This window comes from Neophocaena asiaeorientalis, unplaced genomic scaffold (assembly GCF_003031525.2).
Source record: "Neophocaena asiaeorientalis asiaeorientalis breed wild unplaced genomic scaffold, Neophocaena_asiaeorientalis_V1.1 scaffold62, whole genome shotgun sequence".
NCBI lineage: Eukaryota > Metazoa > Chordata > Mammalia > Artiodactyla > Phocoenidae > Neophocaena > Neophocaena asiaeorientalis.
Genome location: NW_020175191.1, coordinates 7,812,635 through 7,829,282, shown reverse-complemented (window position 1 = coordinate 7,829,282; position 16,648 = coordinate 7,812,635). Strand labels below are relative to the sequence as shown.

The 16,648-nt window shown below is 40.4% G+C and overlaps 1 protein-coding gene across 2 annotated transcripts in view; it reads right to left on the bottom strand.

Annotated features, from left to right (window-relative positions):
* PDE4DIP (phosphodiesterase 4D interacting protein) overlaps window positions 1-16,648 on the bottom strand; it is a 217,252-nt gene that overhangs the window by 154,732 nt on the left and 45,872 nt on the right. For both annotated transcript variants that reach the window (XM_024764822.1, XM_024764823.1), the window contains exons 2-3: window positions 14,664-14,719; window positions 9,225-9,370 (exon numbers count right to left, since the gene is read on the bottom strand). In XM_024764822.1, coding sequence (XP_024620590.1) covers window positions 9,225-9,370; window positions 14,664-14,719 — 202 coding nt within the window. The remainder of the gene's footprint in view (window positions 1-9,224; window positions 9,371-14,663; window positions 14,720-16,648) is intronic.

Sequence of the window (16,648 nt, the reverse complement as noted above, 5' to 3'; positions counted from 1 at the left end):
GGCAGTATAGGGGTGGGGGAGTGGAGGTACAAACTGTTGGGTGTAAGATAGGCTCAAGGATGTGCTGTATAACAAATAGCCAATATTTTTAATAATGGAAATGGAAAGTAACCTTTAAAAATCATGTAAAAATAATTTTTTTAAAGAGATCTTATTTTATGTAATATTCAAATTGTTGTTGTTCTGTTGTTTAATCTTAAATTTTTTTATTATTATTACACACATCCTTCCAAGTCAGTACATTGCTCTGTGATGCTCTGTTGTATGTGTACCATGGCTGAAATAATCAATCCTTGCCTTGATGAATAATAGATTGTTTCTAATATTTTATTAGTATAAAAACACTGAAACATTCATCCTTCAACACACACCTTTTCATACTTGATCACTGTTTATGTAAAAGCTAGAACAGGCCTGGCACATAGATTTTACCCATATACTGAGTAGATGAACAAACAAATGAATAAGGGAGCAGCTGTACATAGAGAGGCATAATGAAATTGTGGCTAAGCGTTCAGGTTCTGGAATCGGTACACTTCTGTTAAAATCCCAGCTCTAGCACTTTCTAGCAATCACTAGTCTTTTCCTAGCTTCAGTGTCTCTCCCTGTACAAATGAAAATAATGGTTGTACCAACCTCAAAAGACTGTTTTCAGAACTGAATAAGATAATGCAAGTCAGGTGCGTTCACAGAGGTCTGCACACTGTAGTACTCAATAAATATTCATTGATAACATTATTTTTGTTATTTTAAAATTTTATCATTGGAATGGAAATTCCTCAAGTCCATAGGAAGAGAGACAGAGCTTCTCTTCATACAGTGAAGAGGAGAAGGCAACAAGTTCTAATGAGGACACAGAGAGGAGATAACAAAAAATAAGAAGGATTTTTCTCATTCAAGTGCCATTTTCTCTGTGGAAGTGATTGCTCTTTTCTGTGTTGGTAACCATACCTTCCAGAACTTTCAGGGTTGTTCAATTTTTGTAATTTCATTCTTTTTGATAAAGTTACTTTGTTAATTGTGTAACCAAATGTGAACCAATATTTATAACTTTGTAAAGTTTACCGATATGTATGAATACAAATTAGAAAAAATGTTTTGTCCTAACATCTAGGTTTTTTTTTTTTTTCGAGGTATGTGGGCCTCTCACTGTTGTAGCCTCTCCCGCTCCAGACGCGCAGCCTCAGCGGCCATGGCTCACGGGCACAGACACTCTGTGGCATGTGGGATGTGGGATGTGGGATCTTCCCGGACCAGGGCACGAACCCGTGTCCCCCGCATCGGCAGGCGGACTCTCAACCACTGCGCCACCAGGGAAGCCCCTAACGACTGGATTTTAAAGACATACATTTGACTGGCAATTACTCTAATCTTGTGATCTCTTCCACTGGTGCCTTAGATGTTATTTAAATTAAATTTCGTGTAATTTAAATTTCTTATGTCCTAATCAGAGTGTATGCTCTCCGAGAATGGTAACTCATATACATCTCTGCATCCTCTACAGCACTCAGAATCATTGCTTTTATTCATAGTTCTTAAGAAAAATGTGATTGATTTGATGCCTATTTTTGGCAGTGTTGCTTAGGAATGAAAATGTTGCCGAAGTTCTGTGGAATGACTGTGTGGAATCCCTCTGAAAAGTCATGTTTAACAAGAAAGAAAAAATCCTGTGCTTATGATTGCAGAAAGTTTCAGATTTATTCCCCCCTTCCCTTCTCATCTAATAACTTTTTGAAAGTCTCAAGACACTAGTGAAACCAAAACCAGTATGCTTGGGGCACTGTGGCTTGAGGAACATAAATGCCATTTTCAAAAAAAAAAAAAAGAAAGAAAATGTACTTCACCAGTGGCTTTCATTTGCCAAGGCTGTAATTAAAGAGAAACTCAAGAAGCACTTGAAATGGCTGGACCTAAAGGCAGAAGTCACATGACCCAGACTCACCTAAACTAGAACAGGAAACCCAGGCCGTGATAACTCAGATCTCCATAAAAGTAGAAAAGTCCCTTTTAGGACTCACTTCCCGCACCCCACCCCCCCAGGCTTCAAGACCCAAGTGGAAAAATTTGCCAGGATGGGTGGGGCCTCAACAGGCTGACTCACTGTGGTTGGATTCAGACTGCCCAGAAAAGCTAGCTTCAGACTATAATTAAGCAAACACTGCAGCTGGTCTTGTCCGCATTTTCATGTTAAAGACAGCATTATTAGAAAATGTGTAAACAGGGGAGGGCAGTGGAGGCCTCCTCTAGACCTTAAAGCCACAGACCCCTACCCTTTCCACGGCTTTTCTATATATAGCATTTGCCATTTTGATTCTCTGCATAGAACGAAATTGCACACATTGCACTAAGGTAACCTCTCCTCTGAATGGTCCTCTCATTTCCCCAAGAACCTTGACTCTTGGAATTATCTTGGCTCTGCCACTTTATACCTGAAATAGCTTTCATCAAGTTCTTTGAGTCTTGGTCTCTTCACTCATATAATGGATGTAATATAACATCTAATATCTATCTCATAAGTTAGGAAAATGAACTGAAAAAGAGCTGAAATAAAATGTGTTAAATGTCTAAAAAGTGCCTAGTGTTTAATAAACACTCAATACATATTATTATTAGCTATTATTATGATCTTCTTAATAAATCCTGTCCAATATTTCGAAAGGTCTCTGCTTCTTTCTCTTACTTTACATTTTATGATCCCAGTTTAGGTAGACAGTTATCTCCCTTTAACCTCACCATTAAAAATAAATGTGCTGGGCTTCCCTGGTGGCGCAGTGGTTGGGAGTCTGCCTGCCGATGTAGGGGACACAGATTCGTGCCCCGGTGCGGGAAGATGCCACATGCCACATGCCGCGGAGCGGCTAGGCCAGTGAGTCGTGGCCGCTGAGCCTGCGCGTCCGGAGGCTGTGCTCCGCAACGAGAGAGGCTACAGCGGTGAGAGGCCCGCGTACCACAAAAAAAATAAAAAATAAAAAAATAAATGTACTTTTCCCACCTGCCTCTGTAGTACAATGGATAGCACATTGGACTTCTAAAAATAAATGTATTTTTCCTGACTTCTCAGTTTCCTATCCTAACCAATTAATTAATATACCAATACCCTCTTTAGAATCATTTTACTTACTGTGAATATACTCAGTGAATACTGAAGTAGAGGCCAGGGGGAATACAAATCCAATATAACACCTAATCTTCAACACTTTTCAACAAATTTAGTTTAATTGATGAACATTTACTGAGCACTTACTATGTACCAGCATTATGCTAGGTTCTAGAGACTAGAAAAAGGTGAACAAGAGGCTTTCCGCCTCTGAATTGCCTAGAGTCTGGGTATATATTTTGAGACTGGAGAATGAGGGGAGGCATCCTAAAAGGAAAAAACAAATAAACAGAAAACTGGACCTGAACTGAAATTTAAAGGGTGAGTAGGCTTTAACCAGGTAAAGAAGAGGAGAGAAAAATTATTCTAGGCAGCGGGAACAGCCAGAACAAAGGCTTGGAAGTATGAAACAACTTTGAATTGCAAGCAGTTCAGAATTAATGGAATAGAAAGCATGTGATGGAGAATACTGGGAGATACAAGTGGATTTACAGTTTACCTAGGGAAGACAGAACTGCACTCTGTGCCCATCTAAATAGGAGGAGCTCATGATTCCAGGCCTATATGAGTCAGCACTTTTATTACCACCAACATAGAAAGTACTATTTTAGGTCACAAAAATGACGAGTATTCTCAGCACATTATGAGATGCTTGGTAAGTTCCTTTGTTACTCTTTGTGCCTTTATTTCCTGATTTGTAAGCTGGTGTAATAATCATGCTTTCTTCACAGGGTTTCCATTAGCATTAAATGAGATGATACTTCACATACTTAGCACACTACTTGACACACAAAGTGATCAACACACGCTAGCTAGTGCTATCTATGTGCTGCTCTAGTCTCGCTCACCCCAGAGATGCTGGAGGTGGGGTGGGTGCTGTGATCAGTGAGAAAACATATAGGAAAGAATTTTTCTCAACATATGACTATGGCCATTTGACATATGACTATGTAAAATGACCCAACAACCTGTCAGGATTTGTAATCATGGTACCTAAACTCCATGATCCTGAAAAAGTCACAATCTCTATGAGTTCTGGTTCCCTCGCTTGAAAATAGGAACAGTGATGCTTGTTTCATGCAGGTTTATAAAGACAAAATAAGGCAATTTATGAGAAGCACTTAACCCACTTCTCAAGTCTATAGTTCTGGAAAGAATAGAGATAATTCCATCAATGTATCTTCGGGGGGTGGGGGGAAGTGCCTCTAAACAAAGCTGACAAGGTTTAAAAATTAGTTAAATCATTCACTCATTCAAAAAGTACAAATGAAGCATACATACTAAGCAAAACTCTTTTATCATGGGAAACAATACGTATTAACTTACTTCTACCAGTGTAAAGGTGAGTAGGCTCATCTGTGCCACTATTTCTGACCCCTTCCCCCTGCCTATCCTTCTCTAACCCCACTCATACTGTTGCTCGGCGATACAGAATGCAAGAAAAGAAAAGAAAGAAAACTATATCTTCAAAGCTCTGTTCCCTTTGCCCTTTCCTCTTGCACCAATATAGTGAAGAAAGATGCTGTCACTTTCACTTGTTAATTGACCAATGATGTATTATCCATAATGTGCCAGTATTTACATTTTTAGTCTATTATCACTTACTCTGGAATCAAAGGATCTTTTCCTTAGAATTTCCTCCATCAACAAATGTTTCAGAAATAATCATATTAACTGATCAATTAATTTTTACTGATTAAGTATATTTAATATTACTTCTTTCCTTGTTCTTTTTTTTTTTGGAAGTCTTTGGGTTTTTTTTTACAACTTTATTGGAGTATAATTGCTTTACAATGGTGTGTTAGTTTCTGCTTTAAAACAAAGTGAATCAGTTTTACATATACATATGTTCCCATATGTCCTCGCTCTTGCGTCTCCCTCCCTCCCACCCTCCCTATCCCACCCATCCATGTGTTCACAAAGCACCGAACTGATCTCCTTGTGCTACGCGGCTGCTTCCCACTAGCTATCTATTTTACGTTTGGTAGTGTATATATGTCCATGCCACTCTCTCACTTTGTCACAGCTTACCCTTCCCCCTCCCAATATCCTCAAGTCCATTCTCTAGTAGGTCTGTGTCATTATTCCCGTCTTACCCCTAGGTTCTTCATGACATTTATTTTTTCTCAGATTCCATATATATGTGTTAGCATATGGTATTTGTCTTTCTCTTTCTGACTTACTTCACTCTGTATGACAGACTCTAGGTCCATCCACCTCACTACAAATAACTCAATTTCGTTTCTTTTTATGGCTGAGTAATATTCCATTGTATATATGTGCCACATCTTCTTTATCTATTCATCCGATAATGGACACTTAGGTTGTTTCCATCTCCTGGCTATTGTAATTAGAGCTGCAATGAATGTTTTGGTACATGACTCTTCTTGACTTACGGTTTTCTCAGGGTATATGCCCAGTAGTGGGATTGCTGGGTCATATGGTAGTTCTATTTGTAGTTTTTTAAGGAACCTCCATACTGTTCTCCATAGTGGCTATACCACATTCCCACCAGCAGTGCAAGAGTGTTTCCTTCTCTCCACACCCTCTCCAGCATTTATGGTTTCCAGATTTTTTGATGATGGCTATTCTGATTCAGTTTCAATTTCAGTGCTTGTGATTGGTCTGTTCATATTTTCTATTTCTTCCTGATTCAGTCTTGGCAGATTGTGCATTTCTAAGAATTTGTCCATTTCTTCCAGGTTGGCCATTTTATTGGCATAGAGTTGCTTTTAGTAATCTCTCATGATCTTTTGTATTTCTGCAGTGTCAGTTGTTACTTCTCCTTTTTCATTTCTAATTCTATTGATTTGAGTCTTCTCCCTTTTTTTCTTGATGAGTCTAGCTAATGGTTTATCAATTTTGTTTATCTTCTCAAAGAACCAGCTTTTAGTTTTATTGATCTTTGCTATCGTTTCCTCCATTTCTGATCTGATCTTTATGATTTCTTTCCTTCTGCTAACTTTGGGGTGTTTTTGTTCTTCTTTCTCTAATTGCTTTACGTGCAAGGTTAGGTTGTTTATTCGAGATGTTTCCTGTTTCTTAAGGTAGGATTGTACTGCTATAAACTTCCTCTTTCCTTGTTCTAAGTCTCCCTCCATACCTCCCTTGACTAAGTCTGTTCAGGCTGCTTTAAGAAAATATCACAGACAGGGTAGCTTATAAACAACTGAAGTTTATTTCTCACAGTTCTGGAGGGTGGAAGTCAAAGATCATGGTGCCAGCCTGGTCATGTGAGCGTTCTCTTCTGGGTCACAGAATTCTTGTATCCTCCATGGTGGAAGGGGCTAGGAATCTCTCTGGAGCCTCTTTCATAAGGCACTAATCTCATCCATGAGGATGACTTAAGCACCTTCCAAAGGCCCCACCTCCCAATGCCATCACCTTTAGGGGTTAGTATCTCAACACGTGCATTTTGAGCGAACACAAACATTCAGACCATAGCATCCCTCTATCCCAGTCTCTTATCAGATCTATACATGAACATATTTCTCTTCCTTTCACCCAAATTTCCCCTTTGTCCAGAATATTATAATCTCCTTTTCTAACTGGTAAAATCTAACTGAACTTTGAAGATGTCACTAAATGTGCAGCCCCATGAGAGGTGTCCTCTTGTAGGAGGCCCTTCTCTGTCCTTTAATAAAATTAAATATTCTCTCTCAAGATCTCAGCGTACACTGTCCTTATCTTTACCATAAGGACACCTTATATTGTAAGTAATGCAGTGTCTGTACTTCCCAATAGACTATTACTAAGGATAGGAATAGCATCTTATTTGAAGTGATCAAGTATTTGTTGCAGGGATAAGTGAAGTAAGGATGGTGCCATGGTCTGAATGTGTCCCCCTTGCCCCCATTCATATGCTGAAATCCTAAACCTCAAAGATGATGGTACTGTATTAGGAGATGGGCCTTTGGGTTTCATGCCTTATAAAAGAAGCTTCAGAAAGATCCCTAGCCCCTTCTGCCTTGCAAGAACATAGTGAAAAGGCATCAGCTATGAACCAGTAAGAGGGCCTTCACCAGAAGGTAACCATGCTGGTGCCCTGATCTTCGACTTCCAGCCTCCAGGACTGTCAGAAATAAATTTCTGTTGTTTATAAGCTACCCAGTCTGAGTTATAGTAGCCTGAATGGACTAAGACAGATGGACTCCTGGCTGCCCAGGCCAGGCCTGTATCTCTTTGACATCTGCTTCATGCCCTGGAGGAGCTAACCTTTCTCTGGCACAAACCTTTAATATGTCCCTTTCCCCTTTCCGAGTACAGATCTCATCCTTTATCCCAAGGCTACTGAATGCATGATTTAAACTTTAGAGAAAATATCATGTTATTTAGTGTTTTACCAGTTTTTAGGGTGGGACATTGGAATGTGTCACTCTCCCTCCTACATTTTTTTTTCTAACTAATGTTTCCTCTAATTTTCAAATCCTTTCATGGAGATTCTTCATACAGCAGGTGCTATCATTCAAAGTCTACAGAATGAATTGATGGATGAATGGATGTAAGAATGAACAGACCTGTGAGCAGGTCACAGCTTGGTTTACTGACAATGACCATTCTGACAAATGCATGTGCTGTAGCCTCATTGTTATTTATATATTGCTTGACACATAGGGGAGAGACATGTAAAATATCTCTTATTGGCCTTTTCTCTGCATTTTACCTTGGTTTCTGTCAGTGGTTCCCAGCATTGAGGAGTAAGGACTAACCAGTGATATTAGACCTTATTGCTCAGAGAAAAAGACTTAGGACTCCACAGTTGAAAGTCAGCTGACCTCTACTCATCACCCAGCTCAGCCCATTATTTTCCCTCTCCCACAGCACCTGGGCATTCATCTGATCAGTAGAGGTGACACCCTTCATTTCTATGATCCAAATCACCTCTCCACCAAAAGGAACATGCAGGCAGACTGCCTTTCAGAGAGCACCCTCACAGCTTTGGGGAGTGCCACAGCTCTGCTCACCCTTTCTGCACTGCAGCAGATGCAAAAGGCGGAAAAGAGGAAGGGGGTGGGTGGTACTGCCCCCACTCCTACCACAAGCACCACAGCTGTTCAGAGGGTTAGTCTTCAAAACCACTTAATATTCCTGCAAACTCTGTCTTTTTAAAAAAAAAAAAAAACGGTGGCCATGACAACTCTGAGCACAAAAACCAAGAGTAGGCTGTTTAGATTCTCAGGCACACATTATATGGAACACATTCTTTGTCCACAGGAATGTCTGGTAGGATGTACATTAGGTCCTAGTGAAACATTTCTATTTACAAATTGAAAGAAGACAGGGTAAACGCATGTCAACACTACTTTATTAACCTTTTTTTGAAAATGGAATTTTAATTTTATATAACAAAAGCTATCAGTTCAAGAATAAAAGAAACCCACACATCTCAGGGCATTTTTACACAGTATATATGTGTGTCCTGATTCCTGGGCAACCCCCAGGGGGCACCAAAGAGCTGTTTCCTTTTTTAGCACACAGGGACGTAAGAAATCCTGGGTGTTCTTTCCAGCCTGCAGATAGGTTCCAGTAGATAGGTTCTATTGTGCAGACCTCCTTGGATCAAACCAGGGCACAGGGAGCTGGGGGCCTGTATTACATTGTCAGCAATTTGGCTTTTGGCCAAATCTAAGGATAAACCTATCAAGATACAGAGCACTTCAAGAGTTAAATCAGGAGTTTCAAGCAGCAATGCCAGATTCTTGTTGAGAAGCAAATGGCTGTGGCTGAGCCACCTCATGCTGTAGATGGTATCCAGATATCCAGAGTGGTCCAAGCCAGCAGCAGAGCATATAATGCCAACCGACTGACTAGGTCTCCTGGGCTCACTATGGCCCACCTACAGATTCTCGGGGTGCCATTTAAACTTCCTAAATTTATCTGAGAAGTAAACCAGGGGTAAAAATGTTAAGACAGAAATAGTGGTACAGGCAACTGCCCATTAACCACAGTGCTCAGCATATAGCTAACAGTGCCTAAGCTTATTGGGATAAATGCTATTGAAAGAGACAACATTTTGATAAGAATACCCATAATTCAAGCTAAATTATGGGTCATACTTTTATAAGACACCACTATCCCCTGATACTCCTTCTAACTGGGATAACAATTATCCACCCATGTGACTTACCCTCTCAAAGTCTCGAAGAGCCTGGGTCTGCACCTGAAGGGGTCTTTCAAATGCTCTCAAGGAATGCCCAAAGGGGACCTTCTCACCACTTCTCCAGGTCTGTGACTGCGCTGGAGGGCCTCGATCTTTGGTGTCACTGAGAAAAGCTGCCAGTGAAACAGAACAACAGAAAATTTTATAAAATAGTGGCATTATGATCATCCCAACCTGCATGTTCCAGCAGAATTTGGTTTCTGCAAAATATGAACCAATTTTAGGCCACAGAGAAGCAGTCCACATACAATAGCCTGTGGTAGATCATATTAGTAGTGGTCCCCAGCACAGCACACTAGGTTATGTCCACACACCTTTGTCATGTGATGTTCCTCCTCCTGCCATCAAAAAGTGGGGTCTATTTCTCTACCCCTTGAACCTGGGTTGGCTTAGTGACTTGCTTTGACCTAGAGAATGTGATGAAAATGCTGCTGTTGGATGCGTTCAGGAGACTAGGACTTGAGAGGCCTTGCATTTCTGTTCTTGCCTTCCTAAAACCCCAAGACCACCTTGTTGTGAGGAAGCCCAGACTACCTTTCAGGGGGAGGAAAGGCCAAGTACAGGGGGAATGAAGATGCTAGTCACCACTGCCAGACACTTGAGAAAGGCTGTCTCAGACCCTCATTCCCAGTCAAGCCGTCAGACTGTAGAAACAATAAACGTTGGAGAGGGTGTGGAGAAAAGGGAACCCTCTTGCACTGTTGGTGGGAATGTAAATTGATAGAGCCACTGTGGAGAACAGTATGGAGGTTCCTTAAAAAACTAAAAATAGAACTATCATATGACCCAGCAAACCCACTACTGGGCATATACCCTGAGAAAACCATAATTCAGAAAGACACATGCACCCCAATGTTCATTGCAACACTATTTACAATAGCCAGGACATGGAAGCAACCTAAATGTCCGTTGACAGATGAATGGATAAAGAAGATGTGGTACATATATACAATGGAATATTACTCAGCCATAAAAAGGAACAAAACTGAGTTATTTGTAATGAGGTGGATGGACCTAGAGTCTGTCATACAGATTGAAGTAAGTCAGAAAGAGAAAAACAAATACCCTAAAAAAACGGTACTGATGAAGTTAGGGGCAGGGCAGGAATAAAGACGCAGACGTAGAGAATGTACTTGAGGACACGGTGGGTGGGAAGGGGAAGCTGGGACGAAGTGAGAGAGTAGCACTGACATATATACACTACCAAATGTAAAATGGATGGCTAGTGGGAAGCTGCTGCATAGCACAGGGAGATCAGCTCGATGCTTTGTGATGACCTAGAGGGGTGGCATAGGGAGGGTGGAGGGAGACGCAAGAGGGAGGAGATATGGGGATATATGTATACGTATAGCTGATTCACTTTGTTATACAGCAGAAGTTAACACGCCATTGTAAAGCAATTAAACTCCAATAAAGACGTTAAAAAAAAAGCTGTCAGATTATTTGAGTGATCCCAAGTGAGACCAACAGAAGAAATGCCCAGTTTGCTAACATCCAGGATTGTGAGAAATAATAAACCATTGTTGTTTTAAGCCTTGAGTGGGCAAATGTTTTCTTAAAGGGCCAGAGAGTAAATATTTCAGGCTCATGGGCATCAACTCTGTCACAGCTACTCAACTCTGACCTGATAGCTCAAAGAAGATGCAGAAAATATGTTAGTGAATGAGCATGACTGTGCTTTTATAAAACTTTGTTTACAAATACTGGCAACTGGGCCTATGGGCTGCAGTTTGCTGACCCCTGTTTTAAGCCACTAAGTTTTATTTATTTATTTATTTTTAACATCTTTTTTGGGGTATAATTGCTTAACATCGTTGTGTTAGTTGGTGCTGTGTAACAAACTGAATCAGCTGTACATATTTAAGTCGCTAAGTTTTACAGTGGTGTGTCACATGACCAAAGATAACTGAAATAGCTTTATTTGAAATAAAAAATCAAGCTACTAGCTAAGAATTATTTCTACATAATCTCTCTACAGAGGATCTTTTAGGTTATTGTACAGGAATAATTTCATTTATAGTTACTGCAACCAGTGAAATAGACTGGTGTGATTAGTACACTCATTTAACTAATGAGTAAAATAAAGGTTCAGCGAGTTTGCTTGCCCAAGATTACATTGCAAAAAGTGGCAGAACCAATCCCACATTCCTTCCGTTCAACCTTCCTAGCAGTATGCTAATACTGTGTTATTTTAGTAGGGAAGGGGATTGTAACAGGCCTGAGAGCCAGGGAAAAACAGGCAAAGGGGAAGAGACACAGTCTTTCCATTAACCAAAGGAAGCACTGCCCTGGGAGAAGCTAGTGAAGGCTAAGCTGCTACTCACCCTAGGCCTGCTTTGGAGAAGTAACACTGTGAAAGAATAAGGAATCAGGGCTTCCTTCAAGCATGGTATGCAAATGACCTCCGATTGAGGTGGGCTTGGGGTTGTAGACTCAGGCAGAAGACATAGAAAAATACATCTTTCTTGGCTGACAGTAAGAAGCAATGCACCTTTATTACTGAACAATTTTTTTTTTTTCAATCAGAAAGAATGACAGGCATAGCAACACACTGAGATCCATAGACAGTGTCAGTGCAAGTGAGAGTGAAATGGGCTCTAGGTGACTCTGTACCCCACTGAGGAAAAGTTAACTAGACATAGACACATGGGCAAAGGCGATCTGAAAGGGCCAAGAAGAAAAATACCATAATACGCTCTTTTTCTGTCCTTTCCTTTTCTTTTCTTTTTTCTCCCTTTTTCTTTTCTCTTTCCTTCCTTCCTCCCTTGTATATTGTTATCTCCTTTGTCGAAAATTAATGGACCATATATGCATGGGCACCAAAAGCAAAGGCAACAAAAGCAAAAATAAACAAGTGGGACTACATCAAACTAATAAGCTTCTGTTTAGCAAAGGAAACCATCAATAGAATGAAAGGGCAACCTATGGGATGGGAGAATATATGCCTCCCTCCCTCCTTCCCTCTTTCTCTTTCTTTCTACAAACTTTCCAGAAGGAATGCAAGAAAAAGTCCCCAGATGCTTCAATCAACTTCTCAGAATTTTTTTTTAAATGCTCATTGCCGGGGTTCAATCCCTGGTCAAGGAAGTAAGATCCCACAAGGCACAGTCAAAAAAAAAAAAAAAAGAAGAGCATTCCCTGTTTAAAAAAAAAAAGAAAGAAAGAAAAAGAAGAAAGACAAAAGGGTCAAGAAGATGATGACAAAGAGAAATATGAAGAAGATGAAGATTAAAAAAAATGATGATAAACAGTGTGGTTCCAGGGGCAGGTTTTTTCTTGTCTAGAAGTATTTAACTACTCATTACATAACCAATTTTAAAGAAAAAAAAGGGCGGGGGCGGGGAATGTAAGGCCATATGATTTGTCTTTAAACTGGACACTGTACAGTGTCTTTTCATGTTTGTAAAAATAACATACTATCAAGTGTGTCTTTAGATAGCCCTATCCTTAATGGTATTTTCAATAGCCAGTAACCTTGCCTGATAGAGTACAGGGGTTTAAATTAGCACAGAAATTTAAAGCAGGTTTTATTGGTACACAGCACAAATTACTTACAGATAGAGTTGGGATTTTTCCCATTTTCAATTGTCTTTGATTCAGCTTGTTCAAAATAATTGTTGTTCTGTTAATTGTATACCACGCTGTGATTGCAAATTAATAATAATAATAGTAGTAATAGGAATGGTTTTGTTGCTAACTTGATATTTCTAAGTAAATGCAAATGTTTTAATTAAAATAAGTTAGAAAAAAATGATTTTTCCCACATTTAGGTGAAATTAAATAGGCAATTAAATGGAAGAAAATTTGATAAAACAACCATACATTACAGTTAGAGTCATAGGATATGGTAGAAAGGTAAGAGCCTCTGAAGGTTGGATATGGACACAACAAAAATGTTAAAGAAAAAAAAAATTGGATATGAATCCTGACCACTTGCTAATTGTGGGAATTTAGGCAAATCTCTTAATTTTGCTGAGCATCACTGCCTCTGTAAAATGGGTATAATAATGCTTACCTCACAGAGCTTTCATATGGATTAAATGAAATAATCAGTGAACGTGGCCAACCTAATATCTTTTTTATAATAGGCATTTTCTTCATCCCCCTTCTATTTTGCCCTAGTCCTTCAATTTTTACCTCAAAATGGAGACTCTTTTTTTTTTTTTTTGCGGTACGCGGGCCTCTCACTGTTGTGGCCTCTCCCGTTGCGGAGCACAGGCTCTGGACGCTCAGGCTCAGCGGCCATGGCTCACGGGCCCAGCCGCTCCGCGGCATGTGGGATCTTCCCGGACCGGAGCACGACCCGCGTCCCCTGCATCGGCAGGCGGACGCTCAACCACTGCGCCACCAGGGAAGCCCCCAAAATGGAGACTCTTAATGCTCAAAATGAGTATGGTAGGCCCGTAGAATTTATAGATTTCACATACACAATTACAAAGGCTAATTTTAAGTGACTCCAAAGCCCTTAACATTCAAGTCAAAAACTTTCTTCTACACCGTGCATGTGAACAACCTGTGCTTCAAGGCTGGTGTGAAAAGGCAACTCACTTAGCAAAGTACGTAAAACACCAAGCAACTAAAAGTTTTTGTGAAAAATAGCTCCCAAAAGAGAGTTATTTTCACTTTGGTGTTGTAATTTAGGTAGACCCCTAGCTAATGTTAGTGCAGAAATGATATATTATTATGAATACATTAATAATAATAATAATATGTACTGGGTGTTTATTCCTTGACAAGCTCTGGACTAAGAGCTTTTCTAATCTCATTTATGAGGTTGACACTGTTATTATACTCATTTTAATAGTATATTAGAACTTTCATTTCAGTGGAAGAATCTATCTTAATCATTTTACAAGTGACTTTAACTTGCAATTACAGAACTGTTAAAAGTATGAAGAGTTGATTAAATAAAATTAAAAAAAAAAAAAAAAGTATGAAGACTTGGGACTTCCCTGGTGGTGCAGTGGTTAAGAATCCGCCTGCCAATGCAGGGGACACGGGTTTGGGAAGATCCCACATGCCACGGAGCAACTAAGCCCGCAAGCCACAACTACTGAAGCTCATCCGCCTAGAGCCCGTGCTCCACAAGAGAAGCCACAGCAATGAGAAGCCCATGCACCGCAACAAAGAGTAGCCCCCGCCGGACGCAACTAGAGAAAACCTGCGCGTAGCAACGAAGACCCAATGCAACGAAAAATAAATTAATTAATTAAAAAAATTTTTTAATTAAAAAGAAAGTATGAAGAGTTCACATAAGTATTTCAGTTATGATTTACTGCACTGTTCTGGGAAGGTGGGGAATTATATACTACATGCCACGGTGAAATTAAAGGGTCTATAATTTAAGGGAATTATGATCAGCAGGAGACCAAGAATTTAGCAAAGCAAGTCCCACAACCTCCTTACCTGCTGCATGACTTGTTCTAGGTACCATCTCCCCATCATCTTCTGCAAAATAATCTCTGTGGAGAGAAACACATCATTAATTAATGAGATACCACCCCACACAGTGTCCAGTCCCTGGGTGGCAAGACATCTATTTTTATTTATTTCTCCACAATCATTAAGCTAGTACTATGTATCAGGGACAGTGTTAAGTGCTGGAAAGACAAAGACAAACCCCACAGGAAGGGTTTCTATCCTCAGTAGGTATTTGTAGAGACAGCCATTGGACAAACAGTTCCACAAGCACTGAATTACTACTGTAGCAAGTGCTATGAAGGAATATGCAGAGTAATTTAACTAGTAGAGAGGCTCAGAGGAACTCAGAGAAAAGAGCATTTAAGCTGAGAGGAAGAGAATGTCAGCCAGATGAAAAATGGGAACAGAAGAGTGTTCCATCATGAGGGAACAGCAAGGACCCTGAGTCAGGGAGGAACTTGGCCTGTTAGAGGAACAGAGAAAGCCAATCTTGCAACCAGACCATGCAGGGCCCTGAGGGATGGAGTAAGGATATGAGTTTTTTGTGCAGGTCAATGGGAAACCACTGAAGGATTTTAAATGAGGGAATGAATGGTAAGTGACCAGATTTAGACTTTAGATCATTCTGGCTGTTGAGTGACACTGTGTAGAGGGAACAAAAGTAGTTGGGGAAAGCAAGAAGTTGTGATAGTTTTAACTAAGGGATAGGATAGGAGAAATGGAGAGAAGCCAAAAAAAAAAAAAAAAAAACCTAGATGTGTTTAGGAAGTAGAATTGACCTAGAAAACTTGGAAAACAGACAAAGTCCATTAATAGAAATGTTAAAAACACCATGATGCAGTAGCCAGAGGTGTATCTGTCCAGCACAGTGAAGGCCACCATTCCTAGCACAGAAGGGGAAAAAAGTCTCAAAATGTATTAACAAATACTTGTTAATCACCTACTATGTTTTTAGGCAACAGTTTTAAGCTCCACAAATGTAGCAGTGAACAAAACAGACCAAAATGCCTGCACTCATGGAACTAATATTATAGTAAAAGGAAACAAAAAAGCAAAATGTACAGTAGCAATTGGGGACAGATACTATAAAAAATTAATGTAGGGGGCTTCCCTGGTGGCGCAGTGGTTGGGAGTCCGCCTGCCGATGCAGGGGACGTGGGTTCGTGCCCCGGTCCGGGAAGATCCCACATGCCGTGCAGCGGCTGGGCCCGTGAGCCATGGCCGCTGGGCCTGCGCGTCCGGAGCCTGTGCTCTGCAGCGGGAGGGGCCACAACAGTGAGAGGCCCGCGTACCGCAAAAAAAAAAAAAACCTGCAAAGGCTTTGAGAATAAAGACCGTATCCTTAACCTTAAAAAAAAAAAAAAATTAATGTAGGGAATAGAGGTAGGGAATCCTGGAGCTATGGGGAGGAGAAGGGGATTGCAATTTTCAGGAGGCAAAGTTTCTCTGAGAAGCAATAATATGAGTATTTGGGCAGAGTCTTCTAAGCAGGGGACATCAAATGCAAAGGCTCTTAGGAGGGAGCATGCCAGAGCATTTCTGGAACAACAAGGAGGCCAGTGTGGCTGGGCAGACTGAGTAGCAGGAGGTGAGGTGAAGGAAATAATAGGAAAGTTGGGCAGAGGGCAGATTGTATAAAGCCTTTGGGACATTGACAGAAATTTAGTCACTGGAGTCTTGTGAGTCAAAAAAAAGAGGTGAACGGAGTGACGAATGTTTTGAAAGGTCTGGCTAATGTGTTGACAACAGACTCTCTGGGTGGGGAAGGCAGAAACAGGGAGGTGATTGCAATAATCCTACAGAGAGATGCTTTCAACATTTAGCTTATTCCTTAAACCCTTGGGTACTCCCAGTTAGTTGTTCTAAAAATAATTATATTGCCAGAGATTTAGAGGGCTTCTCTTTTTAAAAGCCAGAAGACATTTACAGAGAGGCAGAAGAGAGCCTGGCATTTATTCAGAAACTGTTGG